This window comes from Dreissena polymorpha, chromosome 2 (genome assembly GCF_020536995.1).
Source record: "Dreissena polymorpha isolate Duluth1 chromosome 2, UMN_Dpol_1.0, whole genome shotgun sequence".
Taxonomy (NCBI): Eukaryota; Metazoa; Mollusca; class Bivalvia; order Myida; family Dreissenidae; genus Dreissena; species Dreissena polymorpha.
Window position 1 is genome coordinate 151,176,336 of NC_068356.1, and position 27,725 is coordinate 151,204,060.

A 27,725-nucleotide genomic window follows, 5' to 3' on the forward strand; every position below is an offset into this window, starting at 1 on the left:
CGACCACTCTTTCACATTGTTCATCCAGTTTTCTTCTGATGGTCCCGACGGCGACCTCCCTCTAGCGTGCCCTGGGGCACAGTTTTGCACAGAGAGTCTTAACTAGTGATGAGTCCAAACAAAGCCAGTTTTCTCGGGAGGCGGAAAACGACAACGGGCGAGGCATGGTATGGTATTGCGCAAGGGGGGTTAGAGGGTTAGGGTTAGTGTTAGGGGTCGTGTTAGGGTTTGGGTTAGCCTAACCCCCCTAACCCTTTTTTGGGTTTATCACCCCTGACCATGCCTCGCCCGTTGTAGTTTTCCGCCTCCCAGTTTTCTCCGGGAGGGGTCTTGTGGGCAAACACGTGTTGCTGTTCTGTTCCGGACGTTTTTGTTGGTCTTTTACTCCATGTGGGATATATTGAGCAGTCCTCGTAAACACTATTATTCTATGGCCTGTATCCTGCGTTCTGTGTCCGTGTGAAGCGTCCAGGTCTCGCAGTCGTAAAGTAGTATGGAGACTACGAGGTACTTGTAGAGCTTGTACTTTGTGGGGCATATGATGGATATACTTGTCCACAACCTGCTCAGTATGGCCATCACTGCGTTTCTATTCAAAAATTGTTTTTATCTTAAATTCAGAGGAATGTTTGGTTTCCATTTGACTTAAATATTTAAGATACATGTATGCATATGCGCAAAAGATTCCGACTTAGCTCAAAGTTCCAATAATGTGTTCAAATTAAAGTGCATTCTGAATAGGCCATAATTCAAACATTTGTATTTCGAGGCACGATGACACGATTTGCATAAACGGGTGGTTGAACCAATCATTCAATAGTCTCTCTTATTACTTATAGTTTTAAATATCACATGATATATTATATTGCAATTGCAACAGGTTTCAGCATTCAATTACTATGTTACATGTACATATAAATGTCAGACGGCACGTAAATGGCGGACTGACCCCTCAATACCGAGAAGTAGCCGGCAGCATATCGGAACACTTATGAGTAATGCATACGATAAATAAAACCGTTTCACAAAAAGGAATCTTATGGTTGCGCTAGGTCTGAACAAAAGCACACGCCAAGTTATCACGATGCCCTCAATGTTGAATATCGATATCTTTACCGCTACTAAGATACGTATTTAACCCTTTACCACTTAGATACGTATTTAACCCTTTACCACTTAGATACGTTTTTGACCCTTTACCACTTATATACGTATTTAACCCTTTACCACTTAGATACGTATTTAACCCTTTACCACTTAGATACGTATTTAACCATTTACCACTTATATACGTATTTAACCTTTTACCACTTAGATACGTATTCAACCATTGTAGTCCCTTGGAAAGTTATATTTAATTTAAGACCTTTCTTACTTGATTCAATTTTTTAAGGCTTTATTTCCAACCCATAGATTCTGATGAGCAGCAAACAGCATAAAACCTGGACAGACTGCGAGTCGCTCGCAGGATGTTCTGGTTTTAGGCTGTTTGCACATATCCATGTTCACTTAGCTTCTGATTGGGAAAGGGTTGAACTCCAATTCGTTTATTACTTGGACAACTTGGTGTCTTGTTCAGCAAACAATCGTGCATCAAAACAATCAGTAATAATTACAAAACATACATGTAAGTTGAAATCTATAGATGTTTTCCTAACATTTACATGCAATTACCATTTTATATCAACTTAAACATTCAATTATAACAATGCCAGAATTATTAAGGTGTCCTTGATGTGATTAAGTATTGTTAGCCTCTTAAATAATCAATGCATTACATAATAATTGTTTGCGTTGAGCTAAACATATGCCAAACACACACACGTTATTTATTAAATCAAATCCAAAATGATATGCAAATTAAACTTATGTTTCACTGGGTCGCAAGTTAACACACGGTGCAATATGCCTTACTTTATACTGTGTACTGCTCGTAAGCTTTTTTAGTTTGATTTAATATTTTGTGCTAGCAAATAAACACCATTTTTTGTAAAACAAATAAATCTCCGAACAATTGTAGCTTAGTTAAACGCAAGGTCGACATCTACATCCAAGCAATTATAATTTCCTGACGTTAATATGAACATTTGATAACATACCATTTTAATTTCCATAGCATATAAGATGGTGAGAAATTAACATATAATGTTTGTTTTCAAATTATTGATCACAAAAGGCTAGTTGCGTTTTGTACATGCTTATAAAAAAACAAATCACAGGTACAACTAAGAAGAATACGGCGATTAAAATGAATACATTGAAGTCTGTTTAATAATGCATGTAGGGTACATTAGTCAATATGAAACATGAATATACATAAATATATATTGCAGGTACATATTAACATAGCTTCATTGACATAAAGCGGAGACAATATTTTACCAGAACAAATTATTTGTATGATTATAGTATTCTATGCAATACAAAGTATCTGGAAATATTATAGCAATCGAAGTGAATACAATGACGATAGTACTGTATGATATTCGCCCATGCACAAATAAAACATAAATGCTCATCTCAGTGTGAGGTTGACCTGTATACAAACCCACACAACACAGGAAACAAACACTTGCGTTTAGTCATAATAAATCTATCTTGAGAATTTCGAATATCATAAGTATTTGTGTTATAAATACTTCCTAATATTTAATAATTGAAGAAGTTCCTCAAATCGTGTAAATGTAGTTACTATTGGAATGCATTCACTGAAGACAGTCTAAAATCTGCATTTCTTCCTTCCCAGTGACGGTGTGATACACTTTCACAAGTAGTTCTGTATTACCAAACATAAAAGTCACCTTAATTTTTTGATCTTTAAACGCTAAATTGTCAGTGTTCTTTAATTCCAATGAACAAAGATGTTCACATCCTGGATCAGTCGTGTACTCGGGCTTCTCTGACAAGGTCCTGTATACATCAATCGTAGAAATGTTTGTCGCTGGAGTATGATAATGAGATATCTCTTTATCAACTGTAACCTCTTCATTGGCTTTGATATATACGTTGAATACATCGTCCACTTTCCAGACATCATTTACCAAAACTTTTTTTTCTATCGGGTCTTTATTTTCAACAAAGTTTTTGTATGCCCTTAAGCCATACGAATACACCATAACGCGAGAAGTGACCTTTCCAGGGTTATGCCCAATCAGAACGGCTCCTTTAAGAACAGCCAAGCCTGGTTCCTTCGGAACAATCAAACACTTACCAGCCAGTTCTTCCTGGAATCTAGCTTGAACATATTTGGACTCTCCAAATCCTCCAACGAGGAGTAGTGTGTTAATATCGTTCATTTTGTCCTGTTGTAAAAGGCTTTGTATGTGCCCAATAATATTCGAAACTGGTTTCTCAAACCACGCCTCCGCGTCAGCTGATTCGATGCGCATTTTTCCGTTCGAGCAATTGATTGCAAAATTATCAAAAAGTTTGTCAAGCTTGACCATCCTATATGACATCGAAGGCATTTTAAACACGAATTTTTTTGTTGAACGGTATTCAGTTGAACGCTTTTTATGCTCAAACTCTCGAATAAGATCAAAATAATCCTCAATGTGATTTTCACGCATATTGTCCATGGTTTCCTTTCCAAATATATTTTCTAAATATTCTAGAAAGTGCTCATCTACATAAATACCTCCCCATGGCCCCCCACTTGGTTTGTGTATCACCTTTATACTTCCATCCGACGTTGCTTCGTAGACGGATATATCAGCAGTTCCACCTGAAATTTAGAAAAAAAGAAAAACATACTTTTATTCATAAGACATGAATATTTTAATTGAATAAAAATAAATGCACAATTCTTTCCCTCTATTTCAAATTTGAAGCATAAACTGGTATGTCAGATGATGTGTGTCATAAATATTATACCTCCAAGGTCTATGGCCATATATTTCCTGCCCGACGATAGAAAATTAGTTCCTGGACAACTTTCCATAGCGTCGTGGCTACACCAGATTGCTGCTGCCTCCGGTTCATGAGTCAATTCCAGTCTTTTTCCATCAAGTCCGGCCTAAAATTATGAATACCGATTTTGAAAGCTTTAAAACGAAGCTATGCCTTAATTACAGTGACACGAAATAACAATGAGTTTGTATAAATAAACCATATCATTCCTGAATACATTTACACATATGAAACTTATACTCTTAAATAATCTACATTTACGAAATGTTACATTCAATATTCTCAGATATCAATGTATTTCTCTTTATTAATTGATAAGCTATGAAAAGTTTGAGCGGGCGAAACTTAAAGTAAATGAACACTCGTAAAAAAACAATAAACAAAATAAGCACAATAAATGTACCATCAGACGAGTCATTCGTCGTAAAATGGTATACTAAAATCACTATTACGTCTACGCTTTGGTTCAAGCGTTTATAATAAGCGCGTATTTATTTCGTTACAGGCAAATATTAAGAACCATTTCCGTTAAATAAATTTGCCGCCGTATTTATTATAATAACTAAAACCGTTGTCTTCGTCATGACGTAAACTGGATAATTAAAAGATGGAATCCTATACAATTTTGAGTTCGAATCTTTATATCTCCGTCAAAAACAATAAAAATAAAGGAACATGTCAGGAAAATAATTCATCAACATATGTAGGATCGTGCGACATATTTCAACACAGCTTTTTGTACTCGCATGATATTTTTAATTAAGAGCTGGGACAGTCCAATAATAGTGGGTGCCTAAAGTGACTAACAATAAACGAAACTGACGTTGACTGAGTTAGTGTAAATATATTTTATTTCACGAACAAACATGGTATACATGTGCATAGCATATTCAATAACAACTGAGTCACATTGTTCCAAAAAACGATTAGAACTGAGTTCACCGAGATGCATATGGTGAAGTCTTTAAATGCATGTGTCTTTTTATACATTGATGTATTATTGCAATTATAAAATGATGAGAACTGAAAAGTAAAATCGTATTTGTTGTTTCATTAAAATTAACAGGATTGTTGCAAATTTCACGAACGTTTTGAACATCCCTAGTAGAGCTAAATATACTAAGTATGACAAGTAATGAAATAAATATACAACCATAATATATTTCATAATTATTTAAGCTAATTATGACTATACACATTCAAAATAACAAAATATTAAATTACACCTAATTGTCGCACGGCGTGTATTTTAAACGTTTGATTACCATTCAGAATTACGTGAACAATATATAGGATAAGGCATTTATTTAAGCGTTAACTTGTTACGCATATAACAAAATCATAATCACCAATTGTGCTGCCTCTCTCATGAAGCATTTGGCACGGCTGTCCCATATTGCTGGTACGGTAATGACGTACTGGAAATCAGTCTCAGGAAATGTAGGGCGCTGGAGTTTGACTGCATCCTTAGCATGTTTATGCAGATATGTTATCGCCATTGAAAATATTTCCATAGCAGGGTGTGGTTTTCCTTGCAGGTCTTCAACAGTTGATTTATGCGAAACATTCTATCAATAGAGACAATAGTGTTTTTTTTATATTAAAACACAACATACTTGAAAACGATTTAAAAAGGTTTAAAGCTCAAACCCAAACTAGAAGTAAATGCATTGAAATACTGCCTATCGCTCGTACATTATGATTTTGTATTTGTAATGTTTGTATTTTAATGGATTTTAGCCATTACTCATTAAGAGCTGATTATTTCCGAAACAATAATTATGTTCGCGGATCATATCGGATTCATTTATCAATTGTTCATGAAACAAGACTGCTGTTATCATCGGCGTTTAAATATGTCTACCTTGTCGTTATGCAATATCATTTTAAAGCGTCTAAACAGCCTCCAGCCTGTGTGCTCGTCATCTTCAGCCAGTTGGGCAAACTTATCTTCCGCTTTATATCCGAATTCGTGACATTGACCATCCCTATCCAGAAGAACGCTAGTTGGTGTTTTATATGTTACTAATTGCGAGTATGAACCCATGGGAATCCAATTCTGATTCATCTGGACATCATATGGGTCGGTCATATATGAAAATGCGTAGCCGCTGTATGTGGTCCCGAAATCAAACGCAATAACAACCAGAGGATTTTTGCAACGAGGCATTTCTGTTTCCTTCTCTGTAGTATGGCCTTTGTGCTGAAATATATATGCAAATTTAATAAAATAGTGCACTTAATGTCAATTATTGTTATATTTATTTGTAAACAAATGAATACGTAGCCGCATCAAATTTTCTCCATCATGTAATTGCATTTCTTCGGCTTGCAGCGGAAATAGCATACGCTAAACGAGTCTAGGAAAAGCAATTGTTGAACGCATACCCTTAACGACCTCATATTTTCGATGGCTAAAGGCTTTGCATTTTTGTTGTTGCTACACATGAAGTAAGAAGCATATTAATAACGTTTACTATAGAGCCGCTCATAGTTTGAAACGGTTTACCTAATTTTACCATATTCTCAGAATGTAATTAAATAACTAAAGAATTTTAACAATAAACTAGAATATCAAACAGGTGTGTGATATAGGCCCTTAAATCGAATATACATGTACTTGCTCAACACGTTCATGATGGCCTATCAGTAGTAACAATGTTTGTACGAGTACAAACCATAAAGTTTGAATATCAAGTATAGGTCAAATGAGAAGCTGATGATATGCAATTGTAAATGCGGTATTTGAAAAACGAACTTTGAACGAATATCCTGCTGTGAATTGGAGATTCGAACTTAAGCGAAACTATCAAGCAAAGAGGAATTCCCAGCTGGGTATTGGTTTACTGGAACTTCATCGAACGTCGAGTGACGGACGAAAACACCCATTTGTGTGGTATGATTTGAACCTAAGCACATATCGAGCCTGAAACGAATAATAAGCTGAGTATTTCGTTGTTGCTTTGTGTATATCAAATACGAGCAATTGGCGCAATATCTGTTCGAATACCTAATCCTCACCTGAGAACTTGACCTTCAGTCGACATTGCAATAGTTCAAACATTCAATTTCCCATATAAGTATTTGATCTTGTAGTTATCGAAAATACAGTTAGTTGCGAATCGCAGCTGTGAATTGCATATGTCGAGCAATCATCGTTTTTTATCGATCATTGATTAGTTCTCGAATAGTATGTTATTTAACAAAGGTCGAATTTCCACCTGGAAATTGGTTATTCGAACTCTTACTAACGAATATCGAATCAAGTTTGAAAAATTGATATGGCAATATACTACTACTTCTACTATTACTACTATTGCTACTACTTCAACTACTACTACTACTACTACTACTACTACTACTACTACTACTACTACTACTACTACTACTACTACTACTACTACTACTACTACTACTACTACTACTACTACTACTACTACTATTATTACTACTACTACTACTACTACTACTACTACTACTACTACTACTACTACAACTACTACTACTACTACTACTACTACTACTACTACTACTACTACTACTACTATTACTACTACTACTACTACTACTACTACTACTACTACTACTACTACTACTACTACTACTACTTCTACTACTACTACTACTACTACTTCTACTACTACTACTACTACTACTACTACTACTACTACTACCACTTCTACTACTACTACTACTACTACTACTACTACTACTACTACTACTACTACTACTACTACTACTACTACTACTACTACTACTACTACTACTAGTGAAAATGAACATATTAGTACAGCTGGGTTTGGGTATTCCAACTTCACCGAATATCCCAGCAAATATTGAGGCAGGGTCGAATACCGAGCTCTTTTATTTGTTTTTTTAATGTAAGCCTTTATCATGTCAGGGAAGAATACTCAGCTGGATACTGGGTAATCAAACTATCGCGAATATCGAGCCAAAAACGAATACCCAAATATTGAACGGGTATTCGAGTTAATATCGATAACATGTCGAATATCCAACAGGGACAGAGGTATTTCTACTATAGCAAATATCAAAGGTTTTATGAACACTGTTGTGCTGAGAATTGAGTACTCACACTCTTTCAAATATCAAGCCAGAGTCTCATATCCTGCAGTATATTGGATATTAATATTCTTGCGAATATGGAGTAAAGGACGAATACCCAGCTGGTTGTGGGGAAGTCTACTGATAGCGAATATCGAGCCATGAACGAATACCCAGCTGGGTAATGGGTATTTGAACTTTAGCAAATACAAAACAACGAACGAATAACAAACTAGGAATTAAGCATTCGAAACTGGGCGAATATCGAGCCACGGACGAATTCTCGGCTTGTAATTTGTTTTGTTAATTGAATTAGTGAATATAGAGCACCGAACGAATATTTCCAGATGGATATTGGATATTCAAATGTTAGAGAATATCGATCCATGTTAGTAATATGTTATTGGAACTATTGAAAGTATCGGGGGAAGATCGATCACGCAGCTGGGACCTTCTTTTGCCATTTGTTCTATATTCGAAAATTTCGAACACACCATCGTGATCGAAATTTGCGAATATAGAGCAAATGTCAAATCCCCAGCTGGGTATTGAATACCCAGCCGTGAATTAAATTTCAGACCGAGAATTGTGTATTCGATCTGTTGAAAATATTGCATCTATGTCGAATACCCATCTAAGAATGAAGTAATCGAACAATTGCGAATGCCTAGCCAATGTCGAATTCCCAGCAGGTAATTCGGTTTCCTAAAGTATTCAAATATAGAGCCACCAACAAATACATACATATAGCTGAATATTGAATATTCAAACGTTAGCACATATCGAGCGACGGGCAATTACCCAGCTCGGTAATGGATATTCGAAATGTTTCGAATTACAAGCAAGAGTCGACTGTCAATCAAGTTTGTAGTCCGTTTTCAATTGTGGGCGAATATCGAGCAGAGGTGTAATTAATATCCTGTATGGTAGGGTATTGTGACGTTAGCATACATCGAGCAAGGGAAGAGTACTAACCTGGCTAATAGTTATTCGAGTTGTAGTTATCATGACTTGGAATTTGGTATTTGAATGTTAGCTTACATCGAAACATGAACGAATGCACTGTAAAGGGTATTAAAAGGTTTGAAAATATTAAGCCAAGATATAATAAACAGCTAGGTAAATGGGATTCGAAAATGGTACAAATATCGAGCCTTGGAAAATACTAAGCCGAACGTTGGGTATAAGAACGTAAGCGAATATTGAAGCATGGACGAATACACGACTGGAAATGCTGTATTCAAGTTTAAGCTAATACCTAGCTGGGGTTGAATGCCCAGCTGGTTATTAGGTATTCGAACTTAAGCAATTATCGAGCCACGTGCGAAACTCCAGTTGCAAATGGCGTATTCAAAATTGAGCGCTTATTGAGGCATGCACGCATACTTTTCTATGTATTGCGTATTCAAACGGTGATGAATATTGGGTATGGGACTAATACAAAGCTGAGTAATGGGTATTCAAACTTTTCCGATAGTCGATCCAATGTCCATTATTCAGCTAGATACCGGATTATCGGAAATTGTCGATATTGAGACAAGGTATTATATCAAGCTTGAAATTGAATAACTAGCTAGAAATTGGCTATTTGAACGAATTGGGAATATGGTATTGGAACTTAATATGCAAACATTCGGAAATTGTCTAATACCCGCCTTGGAATTCGGTTTTCGAAATAACGCAAATATCGAGCCATGGATGCGTACCCAGCCGGATATTTTGTATTAAAACTTAAGCAAATATCGAGATGAGGACCTATACCAAGCATTGATTTTTAACACATGTATGTATTTATAAATAACTATGTAAATGCTTACAAAAACACTTAAAAACAAACAACAGAACAACAATACCACACATGTAAGTCCATATAAATACAGGCGACGGTAGCAATAAACAAAATTTAATATGATTCGATTAATCGATCAAAGCTCCAAATAATGCATCTGCATGGTTACAATTCGAATGAGTGTTGTTCAAAAGCTGTAACAATTGTTCGTAAGGTTTGTATTTGAAGCTTCTTTAAAGCAATGCTATCTTGAGTAATAAAAGGATTAATTGTGGGTATGCTGTTCGTGTACTTATGTCTTAAAAGATAAGATGGTGACAACAGTATGATACAAAAAAATAAATTAGACATTTGAGACATTTTTTGAAAAACAAAACAACTGAGACTGTACAATGATTATATGTTCATTAAAAAAGTTTTTTTTTCATGTACACTTTAACACCGTACAAGAAATGTTATATGAAAGGACATTCACAAAACATGTGAACATTCGAATTTACTGCCATGCTACAAAATCACACCTATTGGAATGGGATAAACCACGCAAAATAAGTAAATGTTATTTGGAATACATTAAATCATACTTTTATACTTGAAAATTCTTTGATTGGCACCATGTGCAAGTCTTAAGTCTTAACAGTTCAATAGACAATTGATGTTTTTGCATGTTTGGTCAAAAACATAACCCGCAATTTGTAATTGCCTTAATGGATTCATTTGCTTCGTCAGTTCGCGTTTTGGTATATTAATTTGCATATTTGATTTCATTCTGATATTGATGAAAGCAAACATTCGGTTGGTTAATAACTAATATGTTCAGTTTTCAGCTTTTCTTTAAGTCTAGTTGCACACATTTTATGATACTGTATTATTTTTCAAAACGTCCCTGTTTTTGAGCCCATACACGTTTTGTTGTTGCTTAAAACTATATAAGAATGATAATTTCCTCGCTTTATGGTCGTTTATTTTATCTTCATGATTTATATCTGTTATATTGTTATTATCCCTTGAAGAAAAATAACCCAATGATATTATATATATATATATATATAGTTACTCAAAAAACATTGTTTCCCTTATTTGTGAAATATTATTGTTGAGATCTTATTCCATGCCATTAATATGTCTTTTAAGAGCAAACTGATCGACATTTTAGTTTGTCGATATAATTGGGTTTAATGTGGTTAGAAAAATGGAAAAGGAACTAAATAGCATTCTACAAAGTATTGAATAATTAGGTATGTTATTCAGGTTGATGCATACATCGTTTAATCCAACTAGCTTTGACATCAAGCGTTCTATATAAATCATTTTTAAACGGCCTTTTGTATATGTTTGTATTATTTGATCACGTTTAATACTGTCAGGTTTGTCATTCCATAAAAAATGAACATTAAAAAAAAATTATTTTTGTTTCTTTCTAAAACTGTAAATAGGCATATTACATTTCACTTGCAAATGTTATGATAACTTTGATTTTTTTTGCTATTAATGAAAGAATCGTCTTTTTCCATTTATGTAACTGTGTTCAGATTCCCGAATTGAACAATTAATAATGAATTCAACCGTTATTTTTTTTATTGTTGCATATCGTTATCCCAAGTGCGATCGATATTTATATTGTTTGATATATAATAAGCTAGTCTTTCGATGCATATGGCAACCAGAAATGGAAAAATATTACACTTTGCCATTCTCCCTTTGTGATGTAAAAACGCAGAGAAATACTTTTTATAAAGTACAAAAGTTTGTGCATTGCTATAAAATTTTATTTAAGCTTAACTCAACCATATGCTATTAAAACATGTTGCCCAATACATTTATCTTTCATGAATCCTGTTTGATTCGTGTATTTAAGTTTTTGAAGAAAAGGTTTTATTCGGTTGGCTACATATTTATACGCAATGAAGTAGTAAACATTCAACAACGACACTGGTCGCCAAATATTTATGGATACACTATCTGTATCATTTTTGGTAAATTTGAAATAAGACCTTGCGTTTGAAGATCGGTTAGAGTTCCTGTTTCAAAGGAATAATTTAACGAACTTTTTAAGTGTTTATTAGTTCGGTCCAAAAACAGTTTATTCAAGTTTGTTATAACTCAATCTGAGACTGGGCTTTTGTAATTTTTTATGTTGTTCAATGCTTGGGAGCATTCATATTCGGATAAAAGGTCGGAGTTTTTATCTTTGTTTGATATATTCATAAGATCTTTAACGAATATGTCGCTGTATTCTTGGTTCAAAATTGTGTCTATATTATGGAGTAATCCAAGCTATAAATAGGGTATTATAACTGTTGCGATTATTGGGCCAGGGCAGAATGTGAAACTCTGTTTTGGTTTGTCGAAAGTTAGCGAAATTCGACTGAATGTATAAAAACACAGTTTGAAGAGTATTTGATCATAAGCAAACATCGAGTCAAGGACGAATATCCAGCTGAGAAAGTCCAGCTGAGTATTAGATATTTGAACATAACGTTCATTTGAGTAAAGTACGTATACCTTGCTGGATAGTTGGTATTCTAGCCTAAGGCAATATTGATCCACGGTCGAATAGCCTACTGGGTATTTGATTGCTGAACTTGCCATAGACGCTATGGAAGCATAACAACAATACGTTATATTATATCGACCACCGGCAATTTGTATTTGTTAATAGATAAAATAAACCAAATAAAACAACAATAAGTGATCCCCGTTTGTAATTTTGATAACAAGTATAATATAACAGATCAAAACATAACATGGAAGATTGACGATCAACTTTTACTCGATATTTTTCTTTTGAAAATATAGGACACAGCTCTAGCTTACAGAATATAAGATATCCTAAAGAAGAAATGGACCTACTAGAAAAAACTCGCAAATGATAATGTTTTATATATTTATATTTTAATTGAATATGTTCACAATGGTGCAAAACCCTCGATATTATTGTGTAATCTGGAAAACTGCACACACAAAAACTTTGATCAAACTTATTTGATTACAAAGATCAATTTAATATTTTAAAGAAAAAGACAGAAACAATGACAGACAGAATTAAGGGACACGCACACACTATAATGATGTCGAGAGTTTAGTGTGAAACTGTTGCATCCCTCTAGCATTGTTTATAAGAGATGAAATAGTTTCACGATGAACATGCAGTTAACTTCGTTGCAAAACGCACTCCATTTATTAACGGCCTGTTTGAAACAAACATACGGAACACAAATCGCCGACTTGTGGCTGAGACAGTTGTATGACATAAAACAAAACAATCAGAGTTTATTGACGAGAAAAGAACTAACAAGCAAATATCGGCTTTATTGAACATCTTTGCGATATGTCGAATACTAGATTAAGACGTACAAAGACCAACTTTCCGAAGTAAGTCGCCTATTTCTTTACTTCACTGTGTTAAGGTTTTACGCAACTGGTAGGTTTCAGTAAACCTAAGCTCACAGACATGGCGTTGGACTCATGTCGTTGTCGAGAAGTATCGACCCTATATCGTTTTAATGCAATCGCAGAATTTGTGACTATATACAAATGCCTACAACATGAGCGTCGCAGAAAGAAATTAAACAATTACATAACAATATCCACGTTTTTTCGAAACACTGGTGCTTTTGACGGACCAATTATACCTATAAGCGCACCTGCGGTAAACGAGCAGCTGCATGCAACATTGAATGGTTTCAATACACTCGCTGTGTAGTGCATAGGTGACGCTAAAATTACATGTATAGTATATTTCAAAATATATCAACATGTACATCAGGCCTTATTTCTTCAGATTTGTCATTAACCTCCCCCCCCCCTTGTACAGTCTTAGTTAGGTCACAATATACCAAATATTTTTCCTATATTATTTAATGCAATAGCGATATCTTTAAGCTTACTTAATTGCAACATTAAGTACATAGAAACCCCATAAGCATACCTTTTATTAACGGGCATTCTAGGCTAAATCTCTTTAAGAATTATAGAATATATGTCATGTCCAAACAAAGAAAGAACTCGACAATCGACTGTTTTTGCAACTTATTTTTTTAGCCGTTTGTTATTGGAATGTGATCCGTTTCAGCGCAATATTTAACTATACTCTCTCACTTTATTATATTTCAGATATTTAGCAGTACACATCCTATGCGTACCCTATCACTATCTCGAAAAGATAAAATCAGAACTACCGTATTAAGTGCACAACATTACTTCGAGTAGACTTTGTGATTTATTTAGCGACTACATGACTCGATCATTTATAATAATGTTATCTTTGATACAAACTAAACTGTTTAAATCGTAAACATAAGGCCTTTTTTGATAATTATTAACCTATTTTCAAAACGCATTTTAAATTTCATATCGATCCATCACGTTTAAATGCCTGAAATGCATTTGCGCGTAACGCCTGATCAGCCATATTGCTTTCGTTGTCGGCGCTTTGCTTTATAAATGGCGTCTTAAAGCAAAACCAAATACCTAACTAATACAAGTCCATGAAAATACTCAAATATTTGTACATGTCTAATAAGAAATGAACTTACTATTCAAACGTGCTTATGACGTCATTCAGCAAAAATTGGTGTGCTGTGTGATGCTCGATGCGTACGTTTTTTTTTATTTCTCTTGAAAAAGATAAAAAAACGCTTCTGTGCGACTTGGTCTGTTTTGTATCTAGCGCATAATATAGTTAGTATTTTCCTAATATTATTAAATGTTTAGTCGACAACTTTTTAATAAATGCAGTGTTTTGCACATAAAAAACCCATTACCATACATTTACTATCATAACCATAATTATGTTGATTTCTTAAGAAGATGCAGCACAACATGACTCGATTATTAAGTATAATGTGGCCGATTTCAAAATTATGGATCATATTCTCATTTAATATGATATTATTATATCCTTCACTCAAATAGTTGTGTATAGTTATGGTGATATTAATATCTAAACTACTTGTCAGATACACATTGAAGCATGTCATAAGAAAAATGTTTCGTGTGTATCATCAAAATAATGTGTCATTAATTACTTAACTTAAAAAGGTAACCACATTCGTGCAGATTTTAAATGGTTTGTTCAATTTATAAAAAGTCGTTGTTGTCAGAGTTTTGGGGAGGCCATCTTGGTGGCCATATTTTAGACCCATGGAAACACAATTTTTCGTGTGAACAAAAATATAATATGTACAAGACCATGTAGAAAATCTTCAATATAAATACTATTTCAATTATGCACCACACGCACTCTTCTTCCCAGTTTATTTTTAACAGGAGTCTATGTAGGTTTAATTATGGTTCTGGCATAATACAATGGTTTGATGTATTGTTAGAGACGGAGTATCGGCGGTCTAGCAATGTGGATCTTTTCTATACAAAGTGGTTGCATTCAAGTTGATCCGCTCAGTTAACACATGTTCATTCTTTGCGATAAAATACGGACTATGAAACAATGGCCAAATGCTAAATTTTAAGAAATCAAAATTAATGACACAGAATACAAAGTGTCACCGAGCACACTTCTATTATTCTAGATGACTTTGCAGCATCGTGTATTAAAACTTTTCATGTATTGTCACATTTCATACACTATTTAAGGTTAAAAGTTAGTTTTGACAAAACGAAAAGGTTGAAATTCTGACATGAATGTTTTAGTAACGAAGTATGCTATTTTAAGGTAGAGTTATTAAAAGATGGTGTGTAAGGACAATCTTTCTAACCCACTCAGCTATCCGTGTATTCACTTGCCACCAAGTTTTAATGTGATCTACCAAAAACTTATCATTATATAGGTATAAGAAAGAAATGGTATTAACGCTGCTATTCAAATTCGAAGTTCAACAAATTGTCACAGTGTGTTACCATGACACTGGCTATAGAGACATTGGTCTTGCATGTGACTCATTGCCTGATAATGATGAACCATTTCCTCAAGACATTTAAAACTCCATTAATGTATGATAGCATTATAATCATATAAGGCTTATGCAATGATTTTTTTTCAACATTTGACCTCAGTATGTGACCTTGACAATGAGCCTCACCTTTGGCACATAGCCAGAAAAAGGACAACAATTGTAGTAAGTTATTATAGACATCCTTTATGCATGGTAAAGAAATTATAAATTTCCTAAAACATTTTATATTTAACTTCATTGTATGTCCTTGATCTTGCATCTAGGATTATATGTCTTGCAGGTGACTCAGTGCCAGATGATTGGGAATAAATGTGGTAAGTTTGATGGTTGAGGCCGATCATCTTGGTCGGCTTGACTTTTATTTAAAGCATACCATCTCAGTATTCAATTCCACAGCGATTGTCTAAAACAAATATCGTTTGACCTTTCTGAACTCTCTCAGTGAGGCACACAATTGAGAGACCTAAAAAAAAGGAAAATAAATCTTCCCATTAATACAATTATTTCATGCCATGTTCAAAGCTGGAGTTTAAAATCATACAAAACTATTTACAACTTAGTCGCATTTACAATAATGTCATAAGTCCTTTTTTTCAAAAAATAAACTTAATATAATATTTATTTTTAAAAAGTAAAGTCTCAGGTGTGTTTATGTTTTTTTTTCATGCCAGCAACGAACAAAACTTTCCAATAATTAATAATTTTAAGTAACCTTGCTTAGATATCTTCTATTCAGCATTTTATTTGTTATTGTATGAAGAACCTTGGACATTATCCCGCATATATGTGTTTATTCATACATTGAGTCTTTTTTACTTTCAAGATGATTTGACTTCTTAAAAATGTCCTAATTCACTCAACTCCAATAAAGAGATATACATATTATGTTATATGAATGACATTCAAGACTATCAGAATACGTTATATACTAGTAACAAAATAAAAAAACGGCTAATTTGTCTAATGCAGGCTTTCTTTTATGTGATAATGTCATTCATTAAGGGGATCCATTCCCGCCCATTCGTTATACAATTAGTATTATATTTTGATAAACCTCTCCTACAATAAAAGGCCGTTGGTTAAGAAAATTTTATTATTTCCTGATGACAAGTACGCTTCTAAGTCCTACTTACTGTTTTGTATCAATTGTCAGAAAAAAGTTGCTGGAATTAAGCTAACCTGGTACTTTGTAAAGACATGTTTAGTCATTTGAAAATAAACTATATACGGATCACATATAGCATTCGGTAGATCGTACTAACGTAACTGGTGTAATGTAACCGAAATAAGGCATAACTTGTATCAAACTTGGCGGATTGCGGTAGACACTATTTATTGCGTCGTTTATATTTCGATTTCATGTTAGAAACTTTAACAGTTTTAACTAAATTATGTTTATACGATCGTTGTTATCCTATCGATTTTTATCTGGTTATAGGATAAATGCAGAATGTATACACAATAAAACACAAATAACCGTAGATTCTCCTTTGCATAACGGTTAGGTCGAATCAAGAAGGTAAAGACACACAGCAGGACAGAAAAGTTAAATCATCAACCGGAATTATTCGTGTTTGATACAAGTTATTACATTCTCTCTTACGCTTGCAAGTTAAGGAAGTCCTTTTTTAACTTTACCATTGCAAAAAGTACATCATGAGAAATACGAAAATCATCATACACTGCAAATTAATAGGCAGCTACTTGGGCATAACATAATAGCATGCAGATCAATGTTTGTTCATGTTGTCACATGGTTGCAAATAAACAAAACGATGCTAAAAATGACAATTAATAGCAGTGAAAAATATACCTATCAGGCGAATAGCGATTCGCAAAGACGAAGACAACATCATGGTGAAATACTTGCAAATACTCAATGACTTTATGATATTTTGTAATTAAGGTAAAATGTTATTACATGTGTTGTGTGATCTATTTGGCGCATCGCGGACAATTCGATTCGTGTATCTCAATTGAATTGTGCTTACTAAAATTAGTGTGAAATGAACTAATGAACACACATTTCACATATTCGAAAACATATAAAAATATAAAATAGAATATTGAGTCTTAAGTTAAATTAACACATAAAACAACGAAAGCAAGAAAAAGGAAGGCGTTAACATACCTTGTGTTACTTGGCGATGATTTCGCGATGACTTCAGTACACCACGAGAAAGTGTTATTTATATCATCTTAAGATATCTCCGGATCGTATGATTGTGATGATATCAAAACATGTACAATAATTGTAATATGTGGACGGTGTCATTAATTATGACGCAGAAGGTTGTTATCATTGTAAATTGATAAAAAATGATGTCCAACTGTGATTATAGATGGGTAACAGGCCAAACAAAAAGGAGAATGCATTTAACTATAGACATTTTACAGTTGATAATTTATATACACTTTATTTGTATTCATCCTACTTTATATTTTGAGAAGCAGTTTATAATTATAGGTTATTAGACGTTTCACTGTACAATACGGAGATATATTTGGCCGAGCACACAGTTTGACGTCATATTGGACGAGCCGTTAGGCGAGTCCAACATGACTTCAAACTGTGTGCGAGTCCAAATATACCACGTATTGTACAGTTTAAACGTCTAATAAGCTTTTTATTCTATATCCCTTTCTTCAGCTCTTTGTTTCATTTTAATTTTGATTTTAAAATGCTTTAATTGCATCTATGCTATTTTCAAGACCGTGTGAGTCGATTATATTACATTCGGATACTTTTCTCGGTAACGGCTTTTATCGTTATAAAATAATTGCTTAGTGCACTTGTACTCAACTGTCCAATATGGAAAAAATACAGACTTTTTGGATCCAATACCGGAATATATTGGACGGTCACGTGGTACATATGAAGAATGCCGATTGGGTGAATTTATTGAATATAGAATAATATGTTTTTATTAAAAAATATTAATTGAAAAGATACAATACATGTTTACAAGACTCATGTTATTTCCCATACATCGTGCTTAACAATGCATACCGAAAACATGCAATTTTACTTTTGCATTAATTTAACACACTTTAAAATTATTTCGACCGTTCATACGAGATTAAATTTAGCCGTAAATATAGAGTTTATAATCTACATAAGTAGCCATGAATGTAATGAACGTGTTCAAATAACATGCATAAAAACAATCAAATAGTATATTGTAATTTTTTAGTGTGGTTAACAATAAGAATAAAAGATACGAACAAGTATGCATTTAAGGTTTTACATGTTTACTTTACAGTACTAATACTAAGGAGGCGTCAACATGGACGTACAATATTGTCACGAACCCTTTTTAGATACTCTCAGATACTGTCACATGTTTATCTAAACTATTAACCACGTACTCACTTACTGATTTATCATGTTCGGTTATCAATATCTGATCAACCACAATATCCATTCCGGACTTTAACATAAATGTTAAACTATCATTTAATAGGATATGCTAGTTGTAATGTTCACTACGTCTATAGTTCAGACGAAGAATAAGAAAAACAAAGATGCATTGTGTCTGGTGAATAAAGTAACGGAATACACTTTGTAACATGTCGTTAATTGTTTGATTGACACTAATAATTACCTCCCCTCCCCCAAAAATATATTTGTCTTCTTCATTACTTATTACTTAATATGGTGTGATATAAATTATATTGAATGCTGTTCAGGAACAGTTTGCATGATTATCTAATGTATATAAATAAAACGAGGTATCTTGAATACCTGGTTGATTTGAAACAATCACCAGAAAACAATTCGAAGCGGAAGTTTCGCAAACTATAGTAACCTTTTTCTTTTAAATATGCAAATCCACGATAAAGCTGGCACACTTGCTTATTTGTCGCTTAAGAACACTTACATTTGCGTCTTAATTCCCATATTTACAGCGGAATGAGATTGCATATATATGTGATTTCTTTGTTTATCCGTCCGTGCGACCGAAACATGAAAATGTGTGTTGTTAGAGTGGTGGAGCAGGTGGTGATACTAATGTAATTGATGAATGCCGATGTTTCGGATAATGACAATAATGAATGGAAAAGTCATGTCGATGATTGGAAGATGATGGACAAAAACATGTTGATGTAATTGAGGTGGTTGTTGTGATGATAAAACTAATAATGATTATGGTGATGTTATTATCTTACAAATGAAATGAAGTGAACATGTCCATGAATATGTACCTTGTATGCAGAATGTACTTGTACATGTACAATAGCTTTGTTATAACAGTTATTTATATCATCACAAATTATTATATACTTTAGTTTGATCTTATGTCCACGATGCAAACATTATTTGTTAAGTATAAGTTATATTAAAAGGAATGTAAAGTAAAGTAAGGTTTTATGTTTTGGACATTGCTGATATGATCTTAATAATGCTTACAAGATACTCCTTTGGGAGAAGCATCCAACTCCTTGCAATCTAGTTAAACACCAATTTTGATACTAAATGTATGTAGTTTTTTGTTAACAGAGTGTTGTTTGATTTATGTTTTCATCTTCAACCGTTTAGTGTTTCATCTTACCAGGGAGCTGCAAGTAATACAAAGCTTTTCTTCAAAATGATAAGCATAATTATTACAGAAAATAATTTATGATAGATCAAATAATAGCATGAAAACATTACATGATCAGACATAAAGTTTCGTCAAGTTTTAGACTTGGCCATTTGCTCGATTTTAAGTCTTATGCGAGTTTGATTGACTCAAATTTCGTTTAAAATTGGCAATGGTGATTCATATGCGTATTTGTTTATGAGGACAATACTTCCTTAACGTTGAGCTGTTACTTGTTCATGAATTATGAAACCCATCTGTTGGTTCATTATGTACAGCAAGCCACTAATTGCTGAAAGCAAAATGCGCTAAATCGCTCACAACTGCGTTTAACATGGGTCACAAGTTGGAACTGTGAATTGTATCGATCTTGGGTTTGTGAACAATTTTACACCATATTCTCACTTAACGTTTTCTAACATATAATGTTAAAACTGAAAGTTTTCTAATTTTAATTGTGCTACTTGTTAGTATTAAAGACATTATTAGAACAAGAATATTCATCGAACATGTTGTTTAATACATGCATTTAAACATCTAATCAAACGACTTTTTGTTTTATTCATTTTATTTCACAAAAACGTATTTTGCGACACTGTTACAATTTGTATTACTGAACACATGACATACCATTGATTTAGAAACACCCACTCGGGCAGGCAGAACGCGACAGAATGAATATGTCGAGCATGGATGGATGTTCAAATACATTTTTATAGGTTAGCATCATGATGAGACGGAGTGTTGCAGGCAATAATCAGGCCCTTATAATTCTATGAAAAGATCCAATTAAGGAAATTGTATTTGCCACTTTGTCCTGGACATTCCATTTCTATCGTATTACTGTGTCTTGCATGAATGAATACTGAAATATCTTTGCAGGAGTGTCACAAGAGGTCACTTGGGTAAGGCTTATGTCAAAAATCAAGATCAAAGGTCAGTCATGAATAAATGAGTTTTGTTTGGCAGAAGTTTAAAGCAAACTGAGCGGTGCACACTAGAATCATAGGTAACATGTCAAGATCACAATTTAAGTCAAAGGCAAAATATGACAAAACGATTGATAATTTGTCAAGTATATACCTGTTCAGTATTTTTAAAATGCGTATCTTTGTGTCATTGGCTTTCTTGTTCATATTAACCTTACATTTGATGCACTTATTAAAAATAATTTAAGGTCACACTAACTGTAACTTCGATATTTTCAAAGTAATAAATCAAATTCAAGCTTCCACAGATTTTGCTTGTTTTCCTTTACGCAATTATCATGAAAATGGAATAATGTAAATATGTTTACATGATTGTGGGTGTAACATTATTGGATAAGATTTATTTTTAACCCGCCAACCTTTTTTTCTTATTAAACGTGCTTTTTGGTCGTGTATTTACCCTAAAGAAACTATTTCAAAACTCCTTGTGCAATGATTTTATTGGAAACGATTTTACAGGATGTTCATGTACTATAAGTTTGCAACATAAAACTGTTCAAACTAGTTTGTCAATTATCCATTTCCAACTCAAAAGCAAGTGAAAATGACTATGTGCAAACAGCAAAAATAACAACAGAACAGCCTGCGAGTAACTCGCAGTCTTTTCAGGTTGTATTCTGTTTGCTGCTCATTGGTATCTATGGGCTGGAAATGAAGGCTTTAAAACTTGAATCGAGTAAGAAAGGTCTTAACTAAATTTGACTTTTTTAGGCACTACACATGCGTCAAAAAATATCTAAGTGGTAAAAGGATCAATGATATCTTATTGTTTAAGTTGCCAGATGAGTTTGCATACCTATTCTATATGGGTCGCGCTCTTTAAAAAGGGGGTTTAATGCATGTGCGTGAAATGTCGTCCTAGATTAGCCTAAGCAGTCAGCATAGGCTATCAGGGACGACACTTTCCGATTTTATGATATTTTCTGTTTAAATAAAGAATCTTATTAGGAAAAATCCAGTTTAGACGAAAAGTGATGTCCTTGATTAGCCTGTGCGGAATGCATAGGCTAATCTGGGACTACACTTAACGCACATGCATTAAACCCCTTGTTCATAGATCACGGCCCAATTATTCATTTATTGTGCTGTATTTGATTTGTTTTCTGTGATAATAAACTTTTTACAATAAACATGTCTTATACACAAATATTGTTTTGTGAATTTTGAGTTAAAGTATTTGGGTCAAAGGTTGTTGGCAGTTTTTGAGACATAAACTATGTAAACTTGGTTTATGGAACATAATTAAAGTTGTCTTAATAATTAAATAATTTGAAGATAGAATTTTTTTTTAATGTTGGCCCAACCAAGATACTAACTGGGTCATCAAGATTAAGGCATTTGCGTTTACCGCTATGTCATGCTGTAATGCTTCATAATCAATTTCAAATATCAATTTCCAATTATGCATAAAAGAACAGGTATGTCCAGTATTTGTCAATGTATGTTGTGTTGTTTACCCCATTGTGTACACTGTTCTTTTTTCTATACACAATAATGTATGTGAGAATCCCTTCTTATGCAAACCTTGATTTTATCTTGTTAGACGGTATATATTGATTTCAAACATCCCCCAACATATCATCTGTTATTTTGATTATATTTAATTGTATTGACGTGAATGTCTCTAATTCTCCATACGAATTGATCGCCGAACAACTACTCATTTAAACATTAGCTTTCATCATCGATCTTTAGCGCACCTTTTTTAAATTCGTAAGCCTAGGAATATTAACTTAACGTGTACCTTATATTAACCTTATATTATCCATACTGATGAATCAATTGATATAAACATTATTGTGTACAATTATTTGAGAAACACATACACCTTATAAAAACGTGTACGCTCAAGACGGGAGGTAAACTTTGGAATATTTTGAATTAGTGGCCGAGAATGTTAACAAACAAGTCTGAGAAAACTCGGGCTACAAGCGTTCGTAAATTAAGCAAATCGTCTATATAAATAGGAATAAGGTTACAGTGTTAACACCTCCTATGTCAAGAATGCTCCACCGTTTGCAAAATTGGATTGGGAAAAAGTAACAACATTAAATATGTACTAACCTTGTGCATTTAAACCCTCTGATAGGGAACGAAGATTGTATTAGACCAAGAAGATGTCTTGCTAAAATAAAGATTCGTATTTTACACAGTATAAAGCTATGACATGTTTACTTCAACAACAACGACAAAGGTTTATTGTTATATATAGGCCACTGGTCCCTGACACAAGTAGTGAAACATAATTGCCTATATACAAAAGCATGTGTGCTTCTAACATCATCAAGCATAAATTGGTTTTGAATAACATATTGGTAAAGGTAGAAAAAACTCATTACGTCTAACTAATGGAAGGTACATTATACGATGCTAGGTCCTTAATATAAGTTTCATTTCGACTTGACATTATTACAATAAATTTCATTACATTGGGATTTATAAGAAATTTACTCGGAATAAATCGTGCGCTTTAATCATATTATTAATTTAATTATATTTAGCTACTCTAGCTGAGTAGAGTATATCAAACATACCAAATGTTATTTTCTGAATCGTTTTTATGTATATGTTGTCGATCATGCACATATTCTACTGCCTTGCTGCTCTTATGGACCAAACGATACTGGATCAATTGCTCGTAAATTGACAACTGTACCTCGAAATAATTGCAAAATTATTGGCCTCTTACGATAGCTTACGTATGTATTATGAACTAAAAATAATTGCACCTTCAGAACGTTGGGCTAAGGTAGAAATAAGCGTTTATATTTACCGACAATAAGGTAAAATATCTAGCAATATATAGCGCTTATTTTAGAGAGTACTCCTCCGATACAAATTTTAATTGAGAGCGAATATTTCGAGACTTTATTTTGACAATTCACAGAAGTATCATTGGGTGCCCTACTTTGACGCCTCTAAGCAGCCTGTTAAGTTTGGTTTCTACTACAGTGAAGTGATAAAGGTCATTAATAATTTTATTTCATTACACATTTACCTTTTATTTACACATTGTAGATGCATTTGTTTGCATTATCAACCAAAATACGTTAATAAACGAAATGATCTTATGCTGCTGTAACGAAGGCCATATTGCTGAGAGTGCCCTAAAACGACGCCTCTGATTGGTTACCTGCTTTCAATGTAAACATTACTCCTGTGGAGACTGTTTGCATGGAACAACAAATCATGATTGTTGTACTTACATTTTTAACACAATTGGAGCAATATGGGTATTCAACTGATGCAATCAACTGAGGTTTTAAATTTTATTCATGTAAATCATTAACAAGTGTTCAACAAGTTGCATAGATTCATTTTGTGTCTTATTTAACTCTTCACCAACACAGTTGGGACACATAAACGAATCACCCTCCTCAAAACTCTTACTAGGGTTCAATATATTAGATGTAGCCAATGTCCACACTAAGAGCATAGTACCCCCTACAATATCACCAGTCAATTACAATCATAATGGTGAACAACATTGAGTGTGAATTTGTTGCACATACACAGCAAACGTCTGTGTCAGCCTCATAATCTGAAGACTAATCAAAAGCAGGGATAGATGATAATGCTTTAATAGTTCCAAAAGGGCCGGAGAGTTCACTTTTGCTCATATTCTGATTTTTGTGTTTTTGTTGTGTTCATAATCATTTTGCTGTATGCCATGAACCTAACACCATCTGGTATGCCACTGTTATGGCTGTGGTTTTAATAGGGACCCCTGTCAGCAACACCTTGTCATAAGCTTTGTTCATGGAAGTAGTTAAATAGCACCTTTACCTCGCTTGTGAAACCTACAAATAGCAATAATTAAATGAAAACATGTCATAAACATAACATGCATTTAAAACATAACACTTGCTATGTATAATTTTATTTAGCATATCCCTCCAAAGATATATTTAAGACTTTAAATCAAATTTAACGCATACACCTTTTTTAAGTGAAAATAAATTTATGTATACGATGTTTTGTCCCATCACAATCATGTGACTAATTAATGAAAATATTGAGCTTTGGACGACGAAACCGATGTATTTTCCCACGGTTTTATTTGCAAAGAAAATTGGACGAAAAGTTTTCACAAGTTTTGCATTATGTAAAATACATACAAATACATCAATTGCAAACCAATCGACAATATCTTACCTTTGAACCAGCTATTTTCCACATAAGGAACGACAACACTCTTGATCAGCAGAAGCTTTATTGCTTAAATCTGCCCTGTGGGGTTACGGTCACCCTTTTGAACTATTTTCAATATGGCCACACATTTGCAAATGTCAGAGAAAATGTTTAAATTACAAGGAAGCTCGAAACACAAGTGAAAATGTATTTATGTTGAACGGTTCTACAGTGAAATAGTTTTATTTTCAACTGTGTTCGCATCAAATGAACTGGTAGTGGAATTGTTTTTGAAAATGGACTTTATAAATGTCTTACCATTGCCTTTTTATCATCGTGTTTAATTATCATCAGCATCATTTCTGTGGAACATTGCAATATTCAAAAATATGGAAAAGTGCTCTTTGTACTAAAAGATTAGAATACGTATTACAATTATACATTATGTATATGAAATTTAGGTGTTATTTGTTCTGAGAACATCACCACAATGATGTTCATCGAAATTTCAACTTTAATACTAATAATATAAACAAGAGCATTGCATTACGGGTGCCAACGCTCGGCTGAGGGTGCAGTTTTGATTTAACAATATCATGGTATTTACACATAGATACATCCAGTGATATCAGACACATAAATTAATTATATTGATAATCAATCCAGATTTTATTTTGGATTAAATAATTTATACATGACCTGTCATCATAGATACTTTCAGAGACGTAGATCTACGTTTCTGGTATTTTTAGCCAGTACTACAATCGGCAGTCATAGTCTGTTTTGCATAAATATTTCATCGTCTATGACTGATTCGCTTCCTCAAACTTAACAAATATTTAGTATTTGCATCGCTAAACGTAATGAATCCAGTTTCACTGTCGGTTTGGTAGATTTGTAAACACCGTAAGTTTGTTTTCAAAAGGGGACAATAACGTGATTTAATAATGTTGGAGAGGTTAATCACTTGGATAATAGGTCAACATGCAACACAAATAAACGTAGTCTGTATTTTTATATAAAAGTTTCAGTAGAATGTTTGGCTCTAGTTTAACGTGCGTTGTATACAACTTTATAACAAAAGACTGATCACACGTTGGTGAGTAAAGTAGTAATACAAGCCAAGATGGCAACCAAAAAACACGACGTCCGTCTTTTACGGAGGATTTCGGAGATAGTCGATGTATCACGATTCCGGAGGATTCCGGAGATTTGTCACGATTGGAACAAAAACTGTAGTAAATTGTGCTGAGCATACACTTGGTATTTGTATGATGTCAACGGGTGTCGCTTGTGTGCGAAACAGCGGTTAACACAATTGGCGTCAAATAAGGGAAGCGTCATTTTGGGCCACTCGACGATATGTCAGTTAATACGGACAAGGAGCCAGATCAGCGCGCGAGCGAGCTAGCAGCGAGCGCATCGCTAGCGAGAATCTAGCTATCGAGCGAGGAGCTACGAGCGAGCAGCATCGAGGCGAGCGGCGAGCGAGCGAGCGAGCGAGCAGCGAGAGCGCGCGAGGAGCGAGCGAGCGAGCGGCGGCGAGCGAGCGAGCAGGAGCGGCGAGCGAGCGAGCGAGCAGGAGCGAGCAGCGAGCGGAGAGCGAGCGAGCGGCAGCGAGCTAGCGCGCAGGAGCGAGCGAGCGAAGGAGCGAGCGAGGAGCGAGCGAGCGAGCGAGCGAGCGAGCGAGCGAGCGAGCGATGCGAGGAGCGAGCGAGGAGCGAGCATCTATCTATCTATCTATCTATCTATCTATCTATCTATCTATCTAGCTATCTATCTATCAGCTATCTATCTATCTATCTCGCTATCTATCTATCTATCTATCTATCTATCTATCTATCTATCTATCTATCTATCTATCTATCTATCTATCTATCTACTCTATCTAATCTATCTATCTAGACTATCTATCATCTATCGAGCTACTATCGATCTATCTATCGATACTATCTTCTATCTATCTATCTATCTATCATATCTATCTATCTATCTATCTATCTAGCTATCTATCTATCTATCTATCTATCTATCTATCTATCTATACTATCTATCTATCTACTATCTATCTATCTATCTATCTATCTATCTATCATCTATCTATCTATCTATCTATCTATCTATCTATCTATCTATCATATCTATCCTATCTATCTATCTATCTATATATCTATCTATCTATCTCATCTATCTATCTATCTATCTATCTTATCTATCTATCTATCTATCTATCTATCTATCTATCTATCTATCTATCTATCTATCTATCTATCTATCTATCTATCTATCTATCTATCTATCTATCTATCTATCTATCTATCTATCTATCTATCTATCTATCTAT

The 27,725-nt window shown here is 34.0% G+C and overlaps 1 protein-coding gene across 4 annotated transcripts; it reads right to left on the reverse strand.

Moving 5' to 3' along the window:
* Positions 1-1,531: 1,531 nt before the first annotated feature.
* LOC127869451 (heat shock 70 kDa protein 12B-like) lies at positions 1,532-17,945 on the reverse strand. Of its 4 annotated transcripts, XM_052412033.1 has the most exons (7): positions 17,810-17,945; positions 16,052-16,141; positions 6,668-6,835; positions 5,774-6,112; positions 5,259-5,477; positions 3,874-4,015; positions 1,532-3,724 (listed from the first exon to the last, which is right to left on the reverse strand). In XM_052412033.1, the coding sequence occupies exons 4-7, from the start codon at positions 6,077-6,079 to the stop codon at positions 2,706-2,708; spliced, it is 1,686 nt and encodes a 561-aa protein (XP_052267993.1). In that variant the 5' UTR covers positions 6,080-6,112; positions 6,668-6,835; positions 16,052-16,141; positions 17,810-17,945; the 3' UTR covers positions 1,532-2,705. The 4 variants fall into 4 exon arrangements, with proteins under 4 accessions (XP_052267993.1, XP_052267991.1, XP_052267994.1 ...); XM_052412031.1 differs by lacking the exon at positions 6,668-6,835; XM_052412034.1 differs by lacking the exon at positions 16,052-16,141 and having other exon boundaries at positions 17,810-17,878.
* Between the last annotated feature and the right edge of the window lie 9,780 nt (positions 17,946-27,725).

Bases quoted from the DNA above. Each gene is read 5' to 3' on its own strand.
- LOC127869451 (XM_052412031.1), bottom strand. The intron at 5,478-5,773 runs GTAGACATATTT...CTCTATTGATAG, and splicing joins TGATATTGCATAACGACAAG to AATGTTTCGCATAAATCAAC. The intron at 3,725-3,873 runs GTATAATATTTA...TCTAAATTTCAG, and splicing joins TATGGCCATAGACCTTGGAG to GTGGAACTGCTGATATATCC.